General features: G+C 39.5%; 1 protein-coding gene across 15 annotated transcripts in view; it reads right to left on the reverse strand.

The window, feature by feature from the left end:
- The window catches only part of NKTR (natural killer cell triggering receptor), a 49,062-nt gene extending 43,144 nt beyond the window's left edge, over positions 1 to 5,918 (reverse strand). For 2 of the 15 annotated variants that reach the window (XM_081284796.1, XM_081284798.1), the window contains exons 1-2: positions 4,929 to 5,854; positions 4,687 to 4,764 (exon numbers count right to left, since the gene is read on the reverse strand). In XM_081284796.1, the coding sequence (XP_081140922.1) occupies positions 4,687 to 4,744 (58 nt within the window). In that variant the 5' untranslated portion in view covers positions 4,745 to 4,764; positions 4,929 to 5,854. Of the gene's footprint in view, positions 1 to 4,686; positions 4,765 to 4,915 lie in introns of all 15 variants that reach the window. The other 13 variants (XM_081284801.1, XM_081284788.1, XM_081284793.1 and 10 more) reach the window with 11 other exon arrangements.
- Positions 5,919 to 16,439: the final 10,521 nt, after the last annotated feature.

Genomic DNA, 16,439 nt, shown 5'->3' on the forward strand with positions numbered 1-16,439 from the left:
TTAATCCCTGGTACCAAAAAACAACAACAAAAGAAACTCACCACCCATCTGCTTCATGTCAAGATTAACCAAGAAGCAAAGAGTCTGGGTCCATCGACAACCCTGATATGCAGAGTGAGTGCTATGTCAGAGAAAAGTTAACACTTGCATCTAGTTTAAGTCATTGATATTTCGTCTTCATGTTAGCAACCAACCCTATCCTCCAGGTACCTTCCTATGCTACAAAGCTAATAAAAGTGGTTATATGATACCTAATTTATGTTTGATTATAAACACTGCTTAATTATGAATCAGGCCTCAATTGTGCAAATATACATAGTTAAGGTGGAAAAACGGAATTTAAGATTTTATTCTATAGCAATTAGTCTCTTAAACTTCAAGATATTATCTTAAAAATATAATCTTAAAGTTGGGATCTATATGTAACAGGGCTTACACAGGAGGCATTCACAATTAGGGGTTTTGAATGCAAGTTTTGACATAATTTTTAAAGTATTCCTCAGATCTAGACAACTTTGTCAGTAATAAATCTTTCCCCCTCTAGCCTGATCTCTTTCTGCATATTTAAAGAAATCTTTTTAGTTTCAATTTGCTTTTATTCCCACTAGATTAAGTATTTGCTAAACACCTGACCATCTGTGTAAGTACTGTGGTCTACCAAGAATTCAGGCTGAACTGTACACTCTGGAATGCTTTAAGACTCTCCAGAACAAGACAAACCTTGGTTTTCATTCTCCTCAAACTCTTACAAAATGATGTACAATTCCTATAAGGAACCATATTAGAAAGTTTGCATCACTAAAGCCATAATTCCCTTTACAACAACCCTGACAGATGAATACCAATCTTTGTCAAAAAATAAAAGCACAGGGAGTCAAATAAAGAAAAGCAGGCATTTTATATTAAAGGTAGAAATGGAGAGAAATCTTTGACTATACATTTCTTCGAGGCTTGAAAAAGAAAGGGGAAAGAAAAAGGAAGATATTAAGAAGTAAACTTTCCCCTTTCAAAATTCCAGTAAAAACCTAATGTGTTTGCCTACAACACCCATCTCAACAAGTCTGGTGTCATTACTGGAATTCTCCAAGCCAGATTCTTTAAAAAAATAAAAATTTTTAAAACTCTCTCTTACAGAAACCTAAAACAAGCCTCTGCTTAACGTGAAGAAACAGCTTAATCAACAAGGATCTAACTGCATAGAAAAGCCCTTCACTGACTTAGTGAATATGCAATAATTGAAGCAACTTTTGGAAAAAAAGTCAAAAAACTTAAAGAAAAATCAGATATTGTGCTTAGGTACTCTACACAAACAGTATCTCTGCAAGAATATGAAATCAGAATTTTAAGAAATGCTGCATTATCAAAAATCATATATACAATTGAGTATATCAATGGGAAAATGGAAGTTGGGGAAGACAAGGGAATTTCAAGTTACAGTAAGAATTATTTCTCATTAGGAATATCAGTAATAAAGGCATGTTTTTAGCTATAGGTGTATGTTATAAAATCTGAACACTACTAGGAAAGTCCTACAATTGACTGCATCTCACTTGTGTGTGCCTCCTTTCCTCTCATGGTCATTAGCAAGCATAGTGGCCTTCAAATTACTGTCTGGGTAAGAATGACAGTGCTGTCCAACTGCCCTTCTCTTCTCATGCCATTAGTATCCCATATGGGAATCTGATTGTGTTATAACATATAATAATTTGCTTAATTAAAATTGTGCTCCTTAGTTAATAAATCCCATTTAAAAAAACCTCAATCTATAAGACAGGTGGCTATTATTTAATAACTCTTCTCAACAACTTAATTATATAGACACTATTATTACATAGAAATTCTATTTACCTCATGAGCATATAGAACTGTGGGAGGTCATTTAAATATAATAATACAAGTCCATCACATCCACTATTCATAAACTTATAACCCAAGGTAAGTTTGGACAGGGAAATGCATTTCTCTTGTTCCTTTGGTACAAATCAGATCCTATAAGCCTCCTACAAAATCTTAACTATTTTGAATGTGAGTCTAAAGGTTAAAGGGTAATTGTAAACTGCCCTACTGCTATCTTTAGAATCAATGAAGACAAAAGTATATAGTACTTCCATTTTACAAGGAGGTTAACTGGCTCAACCAAGGTCAAACACAAGTGGTACTAAAACATTCCTGACTACTACATTACCTTTTAAAACCAATTTCTTGGAATCATATCCAAATACTTTACAATGTTTACTAAGTGCACATTTTGAGTCTGTGAATCTTAGTAAAAACTATATTCAATTGTCTTCCCATTTTCATCATTTTGATAAACTTTGAGGAAATTATGATATTACTCTCAGACCTATATAAAGAAAAGAAATTCCAAAGTCAAAGTTCTTTAAAGAAACGACCCTTTCTTTATGGTAGATGCCTGTAATCCCAGTGACTTGGCAGGCTGAGGCATCACAAGTTTGAGGCTGGCTTGAGCAACTTAGCAAGACCCTGTTTCTAAATAAAAAACAATCTGGGGATGTAGCTGGGTGGTAGAGCACCCTTGGGTTCAATCCCTAGTAGCAAAAAGAAAAGAAATTAAAGCACTTATTTATAATTCGTTAGTCAAAGACTAAGTATCAAAAAGAATTTAGAACATATCAAAATTTGTGGGTTGCATCTAAATTTTCTTCTATAATTGTATAATTAAATATTTATATTAGAATGCAAAGTATCAAGTCAATGATCTAAGTTTTCACTTAAACTAGAAAAAAAACAAAATAAAGTAAGCATTAGAAAGGAAATGATAAAAAACAGAAGTTGATGAAATTGAAATACACAAAAAATTTTAAAATCAAAATCTGAATATAAAAACTGGTAAGTTCTAGGCAAATTAACAAGGATAAAAGACAAAACAGGTACAAATTATCAGTATTAAGAATGAAAAAGGAAATATCAGTACAGCTGTGCAGAACCACTCTATGGACACTATGGACATAAATTCAACAACTTAGATAAAACGCACCAACTTCTTAAAAGCCAAACTACTAAAACTCACTCAAGAAGAAATATTTATTTATTTATATGTGGTTTATTTATATGTGGTGCCTCACATATGCCAGGCAAGAGCTCTACCACTGAGCCACAACTCCAGCCCCAGAGTTCTGCTATTTTTAATTCTTAAAAAAGAACACTGTTGGGGCTGGGGATGTGGCTCAAGCGGTAGCGCGCTCCTCTGGCAAGCGTGCGGCCAGGGTTCGATCCTCAGCACCACATACAAACAACGATGTTGTGTCCGACGATAACTAAAAAATAAATATTGAAAAATTCTCTCTCTCTCTCTCCCTCTCCCTCTATCACTCTCTCTTTAAAAAAAAAAAAAAAAAAAAAAAAAAAAAGAACACTGTTACCTGGAGCATGGATTCACTATAAACAAGGATTAAGATCCCCCCTTCCAAAAAAAAAGATCCTGCAAGGCTCAAAATATTTGAAAAGAAAAAGAGAAGTAGGGCTGGGGGTGTAGGTCAGTGGTAGAGCTCTTGCCTAGTATGCATAGGATGGCCCTGGGTTCCATCCCTAGCAACCGCAGGGGATAACAAAATTTCTGAGATTATTCCTCTGCTCCAAACTTTTAATCTTCCCATCTCACAGTGTTAAAGTCCTAAAGGTCTTTTCCTACTAACTCTTCCCTATACTCGTCACACTGAGCTCCTTGTATTCCTTTAAAAGGCCAAGTACACTCCTCCTCAGGGCCTGTTAACTGTTTCCCTCTACCAGGAATGCTCTTCTTAAAGATATCCAGATGGTTCACTTCCTCATCTGTTTAAATGTTATTTTCCCAAAATGGCCTTATCTCACATCTCAGTACCCCTTTTACTAGTAACTGTATCTTCCCCCTAGTTTATTGTCTCTGACCTCAACAGAAAACAAACTACAAAAGAAAATGCCTTTGTTTTATTCACTGCTATCTCTCAATAGTCTAGAACAGGAACAGGGTCTCATAAGAATGTGCAGAACAAGATGTTGCACAACGATGGCATACATGCCTCCAATCAAAACCTGACAGATACCAAAAAGAGCTAAGAAAACGGTTTAGAACCCTGCACGCTCTGCTACTTAGAATGAAACTGACTACCTTTTAAACGAAAATACTTTAAAAAAGAAAAACCTAATGAATGGGTGTATTCCTAAAGACAAAAAATATTAATGCTAAGCGCCTCCATGCAGCAATTTCGCTGGCTTATCACACAAAACGATCCCTGAGCCATCTTTCCAGAAACTAAGAAACTCTAGGTATAAAGACTCTTAAAGGGAAATAGAAGGGGAGTTAACGAATTAATGATATATAGTCGCTAGGTAATACAGAATAAAAGGAGTCCAAACTTCGGAGTACAGAGCAAACTACCCCAAATCGGAATCTGCAAGGCTTGCCCCCTGGAGTCACTTGGAAGCAGAAATTTTCTATTTTGGGCGGCAGGCTGGGTATGAGGACTAGATCCGGAGGAGCAGGGGGCGTGGGGTTTAGGAGAAAGAGGCCCGAACTCCGAACTGAAGGCTGGTGCTGAGCCGGGCTAGACTCCTTTCCTTTCATTTTCTTGCAAGAGAAAAGGGAAAGTTGATTGCGTCTCCCCGCTCCCCAAAAGGCCTGGGCGAGGGCTGGTGAGGCTGACCCTCCCCTTGCGCTAGCCAGCAAGGCCACGGCGGCCGGCTCACCCGGCTCACGGTTGATCTCGATGTCGAAGTGGCACTGCGGCCGGTCCTGAGCCCCCATCACGACGGCGGCGGCGAGAGCTGGAGAGAGGGGAGGAGAGCAGTCAGGGCGGGCGCCGGGGCGGGGCGGGGCGGAGCCGCGCCACGATCGCCTCGCGCGGGCCGGTCGCGACCGCGCGGGAGGCCAGATCGGCCCTCCAGCCCCAGCCTCCCAGTTCCCAGGAGCGCGCACATAGGCTCGTCACCTGGCTGGCTCCAGGCTGAACCACTCCGCGTCAGCAAAGGAGAAAATACTGCCGCCGCCGCCAGACCCCAACGCCACTAACGGAACGCCGCCTCCTACCCCGGGCCGGCCTCCCAGTGCCACGCCAAACCCCGCGAGAAACGGAAAAAATACCGCGAGAAGTGGGTGGATAACCGTACGGGGCAGCCGGAGGCGGTTCCGTACTGGGCGTGGCGAGAGCGCTTCGGAAGGCTTTAGTGGGCTCTCCAGTATCTGCGTGGATCCTTTCTGCCCCACCCTTTGGAACCAGTCGGCCAATCTGGGAGGCTTGGACGCGCCGGCGCTCTTTACTGCTCCTTACTCTGGGGGAGCGGCTGCGCTTTCCCTAATATCGCGAGACTTCCTGGTGGTAGAGTTCTGTGAATGTGCGGAGAAAATCGATGAAGTTTAATGAAGCAGGTGGCATTGTGGCCTGTTTTCTTTTTTCGCGAGTAGTGGTTATGACTATATGGTACTGTTAGGTCGACCGGCCCACTTCAAAGGCCTTTCAACTGAGGAGTGCGTTCATTTCTGGCCTGTCGGGGGTAGTTCCTGGCCGTACGCTCACTGAGAATTCTGCAGCTTTTGTGAATGGTCAATTCCAGTCTTTTGCCCATTTTTTTTTTTTAATCTATCTCTTCGTCTTCCTATTGAGTGTAAAAATTCTGAACACAAATGTTTTATTAGGTGGATATATGTATGTTCCAGATACAAATCTTTTGTTAGACACATGATTGCTAATACTTTCTCCCAGTGCGGGTCTTGATCTTTCATTGTTTTGACTTTAAGCTTTTAGTTTAGTTGCTTTTCTTTTGTTGTTTGTGCTCTTTCTGTGCTCAGAATTCTGCCTGTCCCAAGTTTACGAAGATTATTTTCTCCTGTTTTCATGTGGAAATTTCAGTTTTACTTTTTGTCTAAGTCTGCTGCCTCCCTACCCGACCCCGGTACTGAGATTTAAACCCAGGGACGCTTTATCCCCACCCCGTTTCATTTTTTAATTTTAAAACAGGGTCTCACTAAGTTGCCAAGGCTAGTCTGGAACTTGGCGATCCTGTTCCTGCCTAATCCTCCCCAGTGGTTGGAATTACAGGCATGTGCCGCTGTGCCCGGCTGAAATTTGTTGTTTGGGTACTGAGGATCAATCCCAGTACCACACGCATGCTGTGCAAGCACTCTTCCACTGAGTCCCATACCCACTCCTTAGAATTAATCTTTCTTATGGTGTCAGGTAGGATTTGGAGTTCACATTTTCCTAGAGGGATATACATTTATTGAAAGGGCTATATTTTTTAATCCCTACCACTCAGGAGGTTGAGGCAGGAGGATTGCAAGTTTGAAGCCATCTTAGAAATTTAGTGAGATCCTGTCTCAAGAAAAGGCTGGAATGTAACTTAATGGCAAAGCCTCCCTGGGTTCAATCCCCAGTACCAAAAGAAAAGAAAAAGCTTTCTTTTATTTATACATTGAATTTTATTTATACATTGAACACCTTGACTTGTGGTGTATCTATTTCTTGACTCTTCCATAGATTCATGTGTCTATATCAGTGTCACATTATTTTTGTAAAATTGCTTTTTAAAATTGTAAAGTAGGCATTACAGAAATTTTAGCATTTTAACCATTTTTAAGTGTATAATTCAGTGGTGTTATGTACATTCACGTGTGCAACCATTATCACCACCACGTTGCAGAATTGAAGCTCTGTACCATTAAACACCTCCCCCTCCCCAGCTCCTTGCAAACACCCTTCTATTTTCTGTCTGTATAAATTTGACTACTATAATTACCTCAAATGAGTAGAATCATACAGAACTTTTCTTTTGTGACTGGCTGATTTCATTTAGCAAAAGTCTTCAAATTTCATATATGTTGCTACATGTAAAAATTCCAGTTTTTGAGGTTATTGTGTTTATATACCAAATTTATTCATTTACCTTGATGGATACTTGGGTTACTTCTATTTTTTTGGCTGTTGTGATTAGTGCTACTATGAATGTGAGTGTACAAATACCTCTTTCAGCCCCTGTTTCAAATATTTTGGGTATATGCCAGAATTGAAATAGCTGGCTCATATGCTCATTCTATTTAAAAAAAAAATTTTTTTTTTGGTACCAGGTATTGAACACAGGAGCACTTAACCACTGAGCCACATCCTAGCCCTTTTTATATATTTTATTTAGAGTCAGGGTCTCTTAATTTGCTTTAGGGCCTCACTAAGTTGCTAACACTGGCTTTGAACTTGTGACCCTCCCACCTCAAACATGCACCTGCTCTATTTAAAAAAAATTTTTTTTTTAGTTGTAGGTGGACACAATATCTTTATTTATTTATTTTATATGGTGCTGAGGATCAAACCCAAGTCCTCACGCATAAGAGGCAAGCGCTGTACCACTGAGATACAACCCCAGCCCATGCACCTGCTCTATTTTTGATATTTTTGAGGAACTGACATAGTTTTCCATAGGAGCTACACTGTTTCATATTTCCATCAACATTTCACAGGGTTCCAGTTTCTCCACATTATCACCCAATACATATTTTGGGGGGTTTTGATAATCACCATCCTAATAAAGTGGCACACTGTTTTGATTACTGTAGTTTTATAGTAAATGTTAAAATAAATTCACTTAAATACTTTTTAAGACATCTCTGCCCTCGTTCTATATGTCAGATCACTGGCCCTTCTACACGTCAAAGAAGTACTATCCTTAGAGCTTGCCAGTTTTAAGTCCAAAATATCTACCAGATGAACAGTCTCTTGGACTTAACATTTGTAATTCAAGCTTAAGAAGTTGGTGGTTGTTATGATTTGGACCTTAAATGTCCCTCAAAGGTCATGTGTTGAAGGATTAATTGCTTATCTGTGGTGCTATTGCAAAGTGGGGCTTGATGGAAGGGAGTTGGGTCTTTTGGAACATATCCTTGAAGGGGATATTGGAACCCTGGACCTTTTCTCTCTCTCTCCTTCCCCTGCCCCTTTATTTAAGCCCGGGTCTTGCTAAATTGCTGAAAGTCTTGCCAAATTGCAGAGCCTGGCCTTGAACTTGTGATCCTCCTGCCCCAGCTTCCTGAGTTACTGGGATTACAGACAGGCATGGGCCACCACACCCAGCTTCCTGGAATTCATTCTTTTCTTAACATTTATAAAGTCTCCTTCCTACTATTGATACTATTGATTGATTATTTGACCTGGGACAAATGACTTTGATCTCTTTGGAGTTCAGTTTCTTTACCTGTAAAATAAGTGAAATCTCATCTAAAGTTCTGCTGTACTCAGATTTTTTTTTTATTCTGCCCTGTGAGAAGAAATAACATTTTAGATGATTTGAAGATAAAATATATTATTTGGTGTGATGTTAAGATGAAGAAACTCCTGGAACAAGACAGGCCTGGACTGGAATCCACAAAAGGACCAACACCTCCTCCCTCATCTCTAAAGTGGTAGAAATTGGTATCTAAGAAGTTTACAAACTCAGACTTAATTTGCCCACAATTACCATGAAGGAGAACCCTTGGTAGTGAGAATTTTCAGGTACTGATTCTGGGTATCTAGCACTTGAGAGAGAAATCACATCAACAGTTGGAATTATGAATTCATTATTCATAATTAATTGTGAATTCATAATTCAGGCAAATTAATCAAGAATGCTATTGGTGAAATAGATGAAATAAATAATTTTCTAAAGATGGAATGACTAAAACTGACTCAGAAAAGGTCTGATTAAATCAATAATCACTGAAGAAATTGAGCTAATAATCTCAAATTTTTCTCCAAACAAATGTGGGAAACATTTTGAGACAATCAAATGGGAAATTTAATTGTCTTCTAGAAATAAGACCAAGGAAATATATTTAATGTGTTAAATGTCATAATGAAATTTTGTTTGTATAAGAAAATATCCTTTTGTTTTTAGAGATGCATAATGAAGTGTGTAGGGACGAAAACATGATGTCTGATATTTGCTTTAAAATTCTTCATAAAAGAAAAATAAAATAGACAGCCATGGTGGTGCAAGCCTAAAATCCTAGCGACCTGGGAGTATGAGGCAGGAGAATTGCAAGTTTGAAGCCAGCCTCAGCAAATTATCAAAGCCCTAAGCAACTTAGCAAGACCTTGTCTGAAGATGAAAAATAAGAAGAGCTGAGAATGTAATTCAGTGGTTAGGCATCCCTGGATTCAATGCCAGTACCAAAAAATAGAAAATAAAAATAAAATAAATTTTAAAATAGACATCAAGTGAAATAAATGTGTCAAAAATCTTAATTGTTGCCTCTAGGTGATTAAAAAGGGGGGTTTATTTAGCTATGTTCTCTATTTTTGTATATCTTTGAAATTATTCATAATAAACAGTAAGAACATATATAGCCTCCTCTACAAAAGATAGGCCCAGATTATTTTGTAGGTAAATTTTATCAGATCTTCAATGAATAATAAGGCTTTTCTCAAAGTATTTCAGAAAATAGGAAGAGAGCTATGACATTTATTTTTGTGATATCAAGACCAAAGTCAGTGCAAGAAGGTTGTAGACCAATCTCATTATAAACATGAATTTAAAATTCAAGTAAAATATTAGGAAGGCAAGTTTGGCCATATTTTAATCCCCAAATATTCATGACCTAATTGGTTTTAGCTCAGGGATATGACTCAAAATACATCAAATAAATATATTTCTATAATTCCAGATTAGCATTTAAAAATTTAGACAATTATCCCAATATTTGGTGTATTGGTTATCAATTTTTTGGCCTCTAAACTCTGAATGCACCCTTCATTATATATCCTCTGTAATATACTATTCAGCCTCAAGCAGGGATCCCTGATCCAACCCCTCTCCCCTAAAAGTAACTTTCACATGCTTATAACCTGAGAGAAGGAGAAAGGAGAGAATAAGAATAAAATGAGAACATACCTGAACAATGTCTATTTTCTTACAGCATTTTGGAAATTAAAATAACTATCCTAGGTCTTAAGTAAACCAGTCCCCAAAAAACAAAGGCTGAATATTTTCTCTACTGATCCATAATAGAGGTGGGGGCGTGGGAGGAATGGAGAAATTTTGGAAAGGGCAAAGCAGAGGGAGGGCAAGGGAGGGGGCATGGAGGTAGGAAAGATAGTGGAATGAAACAGACATCAATACCCTAGGTACATGTATGATGACACATGTAGAAGAGAAATGAAAAATTGTGCTCCATTTGTGTAATATGAGTTGAAATGCATTCTGCTGTCATGTATAACTAATTAGAACAAATAAATAAATTTAAAAAAAGAACTCATCAAAATGCAAAAAAAAAAAAAAACACAAAACTATCCTAGGTCTTAAATAGGATCATGCAGAAGATCTCTATTAATGTATGTAATTGGTCTGAGATGAGAATCTTCTGAAAGGTCTGATCCCAAAGTTAACTTTTGGCTGAAGTCCAAGAACTTGAATGGTAAATACTCCATTCATAAAACTCTCCCTTTGCCTAAATTATTTGTGCAAACAATATGGCTTAGACTGAACACCTGCTTTCCTTCTGGGAGTCTGGAATTTGGGTATGTGCTAAGCCGAGGACACATATACGTCCTTCCCCCAACAAAAACATGGGCACTGTGTTTTAATGAATTTCATGGTAGACAATATTTCACATGTGTTATCACAATTCATCACTGCAGGAATTTCACATCCTGTGTGCCTCCACTGGGAGAGGACTCTTAGAAGCTTGCACCTGGTTTCCTCTGGGCCTTGCCCCATGCCTTTTTCCTTTGTTTTGTGTCCTCTTTTTATAATCTATCATAGCTAAGACTATATACTGAGTTCTGTGACTCCCTCTACTGAACCGTCAATCCTGGAGGTAACCTTAGGGACCTATGACATAAAAATAGGGCCAGAATTTAGTTTAAAAATATATGTACAGCCAGGCATGGTTGCCCACACTTGTAATTCCAGTGGCTCAGAAGGCTAAGGCAGAGAGATCATGAGTTCAAAGTTAGCCTCAGCAATTTAGTGAGGCCCTAAGCAATTCTATGAGAACCTATCTCTAGATGAAATACAAAAAGGGCTGGGGATGTGGCTCAGCAGTTAAGTGCCCCTGGGTTAAATCCCTGATACCAAAAACAACAGTAACAACAACAACCCCCCCCCATATATATATATATATATATATGAAAAACTGTGCTCCATTTGTGTACTATGAGTTGAAATGTATTCTGCTATCATGTATAACTAATTAGAACAAATAAATAAATTTTAAAAAAGAATTCATCAAAATGCAAAAAATAAAAACCCACAAAACTATCCTAGGTCTTAAATAGGATCATACAGAAGAAACCCCCCCTTCTCTCTCTCTCTCTCTCTCTCTCTCTATATATATATATATATATATATATATATATATATATATATATATACACATATACACACACACACACACACACATAACTTTTGAAAATATACCTTAAATACTTGATTTTTTCCCCCTCTGTTGACTACAAGAATATTTGATGGGGTACAGGAAAGTATGTATTTTGATAGAAAAATATCCTTGTGTTGTTGGTCAAAGTCAGATGTTCTTTCTGCGTGGACAGCAGGGAACACTGACATGGCAGCTTCAGGCATACATCTTTATAACCTAGCAATCTCAGGGGAAAGCATTTTTCCTGCCAGATTCAGTGAGGAAAAAATCCTAGGGAAAGCTTCTGATTGGCTTGATCAGGTCCATATGCCCATCTCTGTATCAGTCTGGGTGACCAAGGGAATGGGCAGATACTGTGATTGATCAGCTTAGGGTGGAGCCAGTAATCAGGAGAAGGCATGGAGGTATGGCATGGAGGTATGAGATGGTCACTGAGGCAATGGCTATGAACTAAAAAGCTACTTCAATTAAGAATACTACACCTGGCTCTGGAGGCGGAGGCAGGAGGATGTGGAGTTCAAAGCTAGCCTCAGCAAAATCTAGGCACTAGGCCACTCAGTGAGACCCTGTCTCTAATAAAATACAAAATAGGGCTGGGGATGTGGCTCAGTAGTCCTTGAGTTCAATCCCTGGTACCCTCCACCCCCCAAACAAAAGAATATTGGCCTTTTAGGTTAGTGACCTTTTTGCCACTAACTTGTTTTAAAGCATAGTTGTATTTTTACAAAAATGTGCTGCTTCATCCTTTTTAGGAGGGAGCATGGATCCCATAAAAAGCCGACTGCAACATATACCTCTTGTCAAATGGGACCCTTACTCATTTTATTTTAACCCTACTTGTTTACTGGTTTCATTTCCCCTCAGTTCTTCGAAATCTTGGCTCTGACACTTTTCCTGGACACAAGCCTTTGAAAGCAGGTTGGGTTTGGGTAAAAATTGTTCAAGCACTCCCAGTGATATTGGAAGCCATGTTGGCTGAGCCAGTCCATCTTTGTCTACCCACCAGGAATGAGGCATTAGACAACTAGTATCTTGGTTTTGTTTTACTCTAGAAGTGGGCTCTGAGACAGTGAGTTTAGTGCAGCTTGTTTATTTAGGAAGGGCTGAATGTTTGTGTCCTCCAGAATTCATACATATGTTGAAATTATAACCTCCAAGGTGATGGTTTTAGGAAGGCAGGGTCTTTAGGAGGTGATTAGAGTAGAGACCTCATCAATGGGATTAGAGTCCTTATAAAAGATTCCTGAAAGAGACTCCTTGCCCATGTGAGGATACAATGAAAAGAGGGCTGTCTGTGACCCAGGAAATGGGCTCTCACCAAATTTTCTGGGACCTTGATCTTGAGCTTCCTAGCCTCCAGATCTGTGAGAAATAGACTTTGGTTATTTATAAACTATCCGGTCTATGGTATCTTGTAATAGAAGTTCAAAGGGACTAAGACAGGAAGTAATCCTGCAAAAGTACATTCAGGGAGCAGGGAAGTAAAACAAAAAAGATAACCAATAGTGTATGATATTAAGCCAGCTATCACAGAGGGAGACTGGAGCGTCATCCTGCTGAGGAACTCAGGCAACCAGTACAAATGAAACACCTTAGAATCATCCCACCAGAGGGGTGAGGGCGCTGCATATTCATATGTCATCTCCTGAGAGTCCTCCCTTGAGAATAACTCTCAGGAGGGATAATCCCCTGATTCTTCTGGCCTACCATACCTCACAGCAAAGGCAGGCTTCCGTTTTCAGGAAATAGCCCTCAGGAATAGAGACACAGAAGCAGACAGCTGGGAGTCATCTGGAGCCCATGTGTAGGAATGTTCAGTGAAGTTGGAAAAAAGTTCAAGGAATGAGAGTGGGTGCTGACTGCTTCAGCTACATCTGACAAGTCAGCTTTTTGTTTAGGAATTGAAAAATCGTAAGACTTTTCTATGACATACAAGAAGCACTTGATAATTTCCACATGTAATTCTTTGCAGCTTCAACATCTGGGCAATTGCTCAGGCATCTCTGAACCTGCAGGGTGCCCTGGTCTCTGCCAGAGTGTGGGTCTTTTCTATATTGCCAGGTCTAGAGGTTCACCAAAGGCAGGGCCCAGTGTCCCTCCACCTGTTTTCCTCACTGGAGAGCCCTGTACAAGGCCTTGTCAAATGAGGACTCCTGTTATAATTGAATCCATGAACACATAGGTATTGCTGTATAAATAGAATAGACACAGAGAGAGAAAAAAACATAATGGAGGATCTTTGTTAAGCTCTTGCCTCTGCTGTTCCCTTTGATGGTCATGTGTCACTTTCCTTGTTTATATCTCAGCTGCAGTTTCAACCTCTTCAGGTCATCTTGAGTTCCATAATCTAAAGTAACCAGCAAACACTTTTGAGCACATTACCCTGTTGTAATTCTCTGCATAATAAAGCTGTTCTTATTTATGCTTATTGTCATTTTGCTTCCCGCAGGAAGCACAAAGAAAGGTTCCATGAGATCAGGGACACCATCTGGCTTCCTCACTGCGGTATCCTCAGCATAATTCTAGTTGATCAATAAATATTTTTTGAATTAAACAGCACAGAGATGGGAAAAAAACTTCCTTTGGGTTTAGAAAGGAAGAAGATCCAATAACTCAAGAGAACATTTAGATTTTGGAGGAATATTTGGGACTTTGAAAACAGGTGACAAATTAACTCCTGAAAATTGTTTTTATTAAACTGGAATAGATTTTCCAGGCACAGTGGCACGTATCTATAATCCTACTGACTCAGGAGGATTGCAAGTTCAAAGCCAGCCTCAACAACTTAGTGAGGCCCTAAGCAACTTAGAGAGATTCTGTCTTAAAATAAAATATAAAAAAAGGCTGGGGATATGGGTCAGTGGTTAAGTGCCCCTGGGTTCAATCTCCAGTACAAAAAAAAAAAAAAGGAATAGATTTTAAAACAGTATCAGGTAGCACATGCCTGTAATTCCAGTGATTTGAGAGGCTGAGGCAGAAGGATCCCAAGTTCAAGGACAGCCTGGGCACTTAGTGAGACTCTGTCTCAAAAAATTAAAAGGGCTGGGGATGGAGTCAGTGGTAGAGCACCCCTGGATTCAATCCCCAGTTTAAAAAAAAAAAAGTGGTAGAGTAACAATAAAATAAAGATACTATGTATTCAGCTTAATTAATACACTCTGATCATCTCCACTAATGGAGGTTTATTGCAAAGGTTCAAGGGCACATAAGATAGTACTTAACATCATTTCCTTGCTAGTCATCATGACTAAGAGTCTCCAGAGGTAAAATTGGGATAAGAGACCTCATGAAGTGGAAAAATAGCCTAACATTCTGTGGAACACAATCCAACCTCAAATTATCTGCTTTCTTTGTTTTAGCTGATAACTTCATCCGAGGAGTGTGATAATGACAAGTCACCACTGCTGCAAATCTTAAGAGGCAAGTTTGGGATGGTATCCCTAGAGAACAGACACACTCCTGGGCTATTGAGAGATCAATCATCTTAAAAATGTGAGTTGGAAAAGGGCTCAGATAGGTTGCGTGGCTGGTCAAGTCTTGAAGCAGGCCCTCTGAGAAGGGAGAGTGATTAATATAGTCTGATTAATATAGATCATTGCTGGGTCTTTTTTTCCCTAATCATTTTTTACAGCCATATTGGTTCCTAGGCCCTTTGAATGGGATGGTGGCTGCTGTGTTTTGGATGGGCAGGAGTGCAGATAGCTATCTAGCCTGCACCAGCTTTTCCAGGGTATTTTCTGGAAATAGGTCATAGGTTAGGCTGTGGCCATGTAACTCCAGCCATTCTCAGAGGCTTGGGATTTGCCTAGTCTACAAATTAAGCATCCTTCCAAAAGACAAAGGGAGAGAAACACAGCCATCACAAATCTACTTCCCTTTGAGGGATAGCTGAGTTTTGTCTTCAAGACTATTTCCCTTCCCATCTCAGAAGCTGCACTTAATTACTATAGGCCACACTCTCTTGCTGAGCCTGTATTCCCCTGCAGAGGAGCCTCTGGTGTTTTGTCATAGACCTTGTCCCATCCAATGGGCTGCAGCCAGTATCAGATAATTCCTACAAAGTAAGACTCACTTTTTGCTGGCAGAGCCCAACTTAGAGGCCTGCCATGCAGTTCCTTTATTCTGTCTCCTTTGACATTCAGGGAGCCAATTAAAGCCTGCTTGTTATAACAAGGGGTTAATACAGGTTGCCTCATCTCTCTCTGGTTGTCAATTCTGGGACATCTTGCATGCTTCTCAGAAGTTCCCACAATTGAACTTCTATTACCTATCACAGCAATGCAATGGCTTTTCTTCCTTCCTTTCATACTCTCCTTATGGCCTTACTCCTACTCCCTGAGATCATCTTTTAAGTAATCATATTGCTCCCAAGGTCTTGTTTGGGGTTTTGCTTTAGAGAAGGCTCAAGTTGAACAGTCAGCCTATGCCCACATCCCAGATGGAACTAGTCTGGTGGCTCCATGGGTGCTGGGTCCTATGTAAACAAATCAAGCTGCCTAGCAAAGAGGGACAGCTGCCATCCCACTCCAGCTGATGGTTGCCACATATTTCTGCAAGCCCAGAACTGCTAGAAACCTAGGCTTTAATGGGAAATATTTTAAATGTTAGCAACAAATTCAAAACTAAAAAACAATGCACAGTCCCAACTCATCTGCTGACCAGATCAGGCCCATGAGCAGCCCACTGTGCCAACTGGTATAAAGTATGGGCAACAACTTCATGAACAGTGAAGAAGACTATAAATGAGCTAAAACCATTAGGATAGCCAATTGAGAGGGAAAGCTAAGTATCAGGCTCTCTCCCAGATTTGAGAAGGTCTAGGGAGGGCCAGAGCCCTCAGATAATACATCTGAGCTAACACACCTTGAGTATTTACTATGGCCCAACACATACTGCTTTATTTCAATCTCAGTCTCAGGAGGCAGGTAGTTTTTTATTTTGTTTTGGGGTTTTTTTTGGTATTAGGATATTTGAAGGATATTCGAACTCAAGGATACTCGACAACTGAGCCACATCCCCAGCCTTATTGTATTTTATTTAGAGACAGGGTCTCACTGAATTGCTCAGTACCTTGCTTTTGCCAAGGCTGGCTTTGAAC

Source organism: Spermophilus citellus (assembly GCF_964194105.1).
Source record: "Spermophilus citellus genome assembly, chromosome: 3".
Taxonomy (NCBI): domain Eukaryota; kingdom Metazoa; phylum Chordata; class Mammalia; order Rodentia; family Sciuridae; genus Spermophilus; species Spermophilus citellus.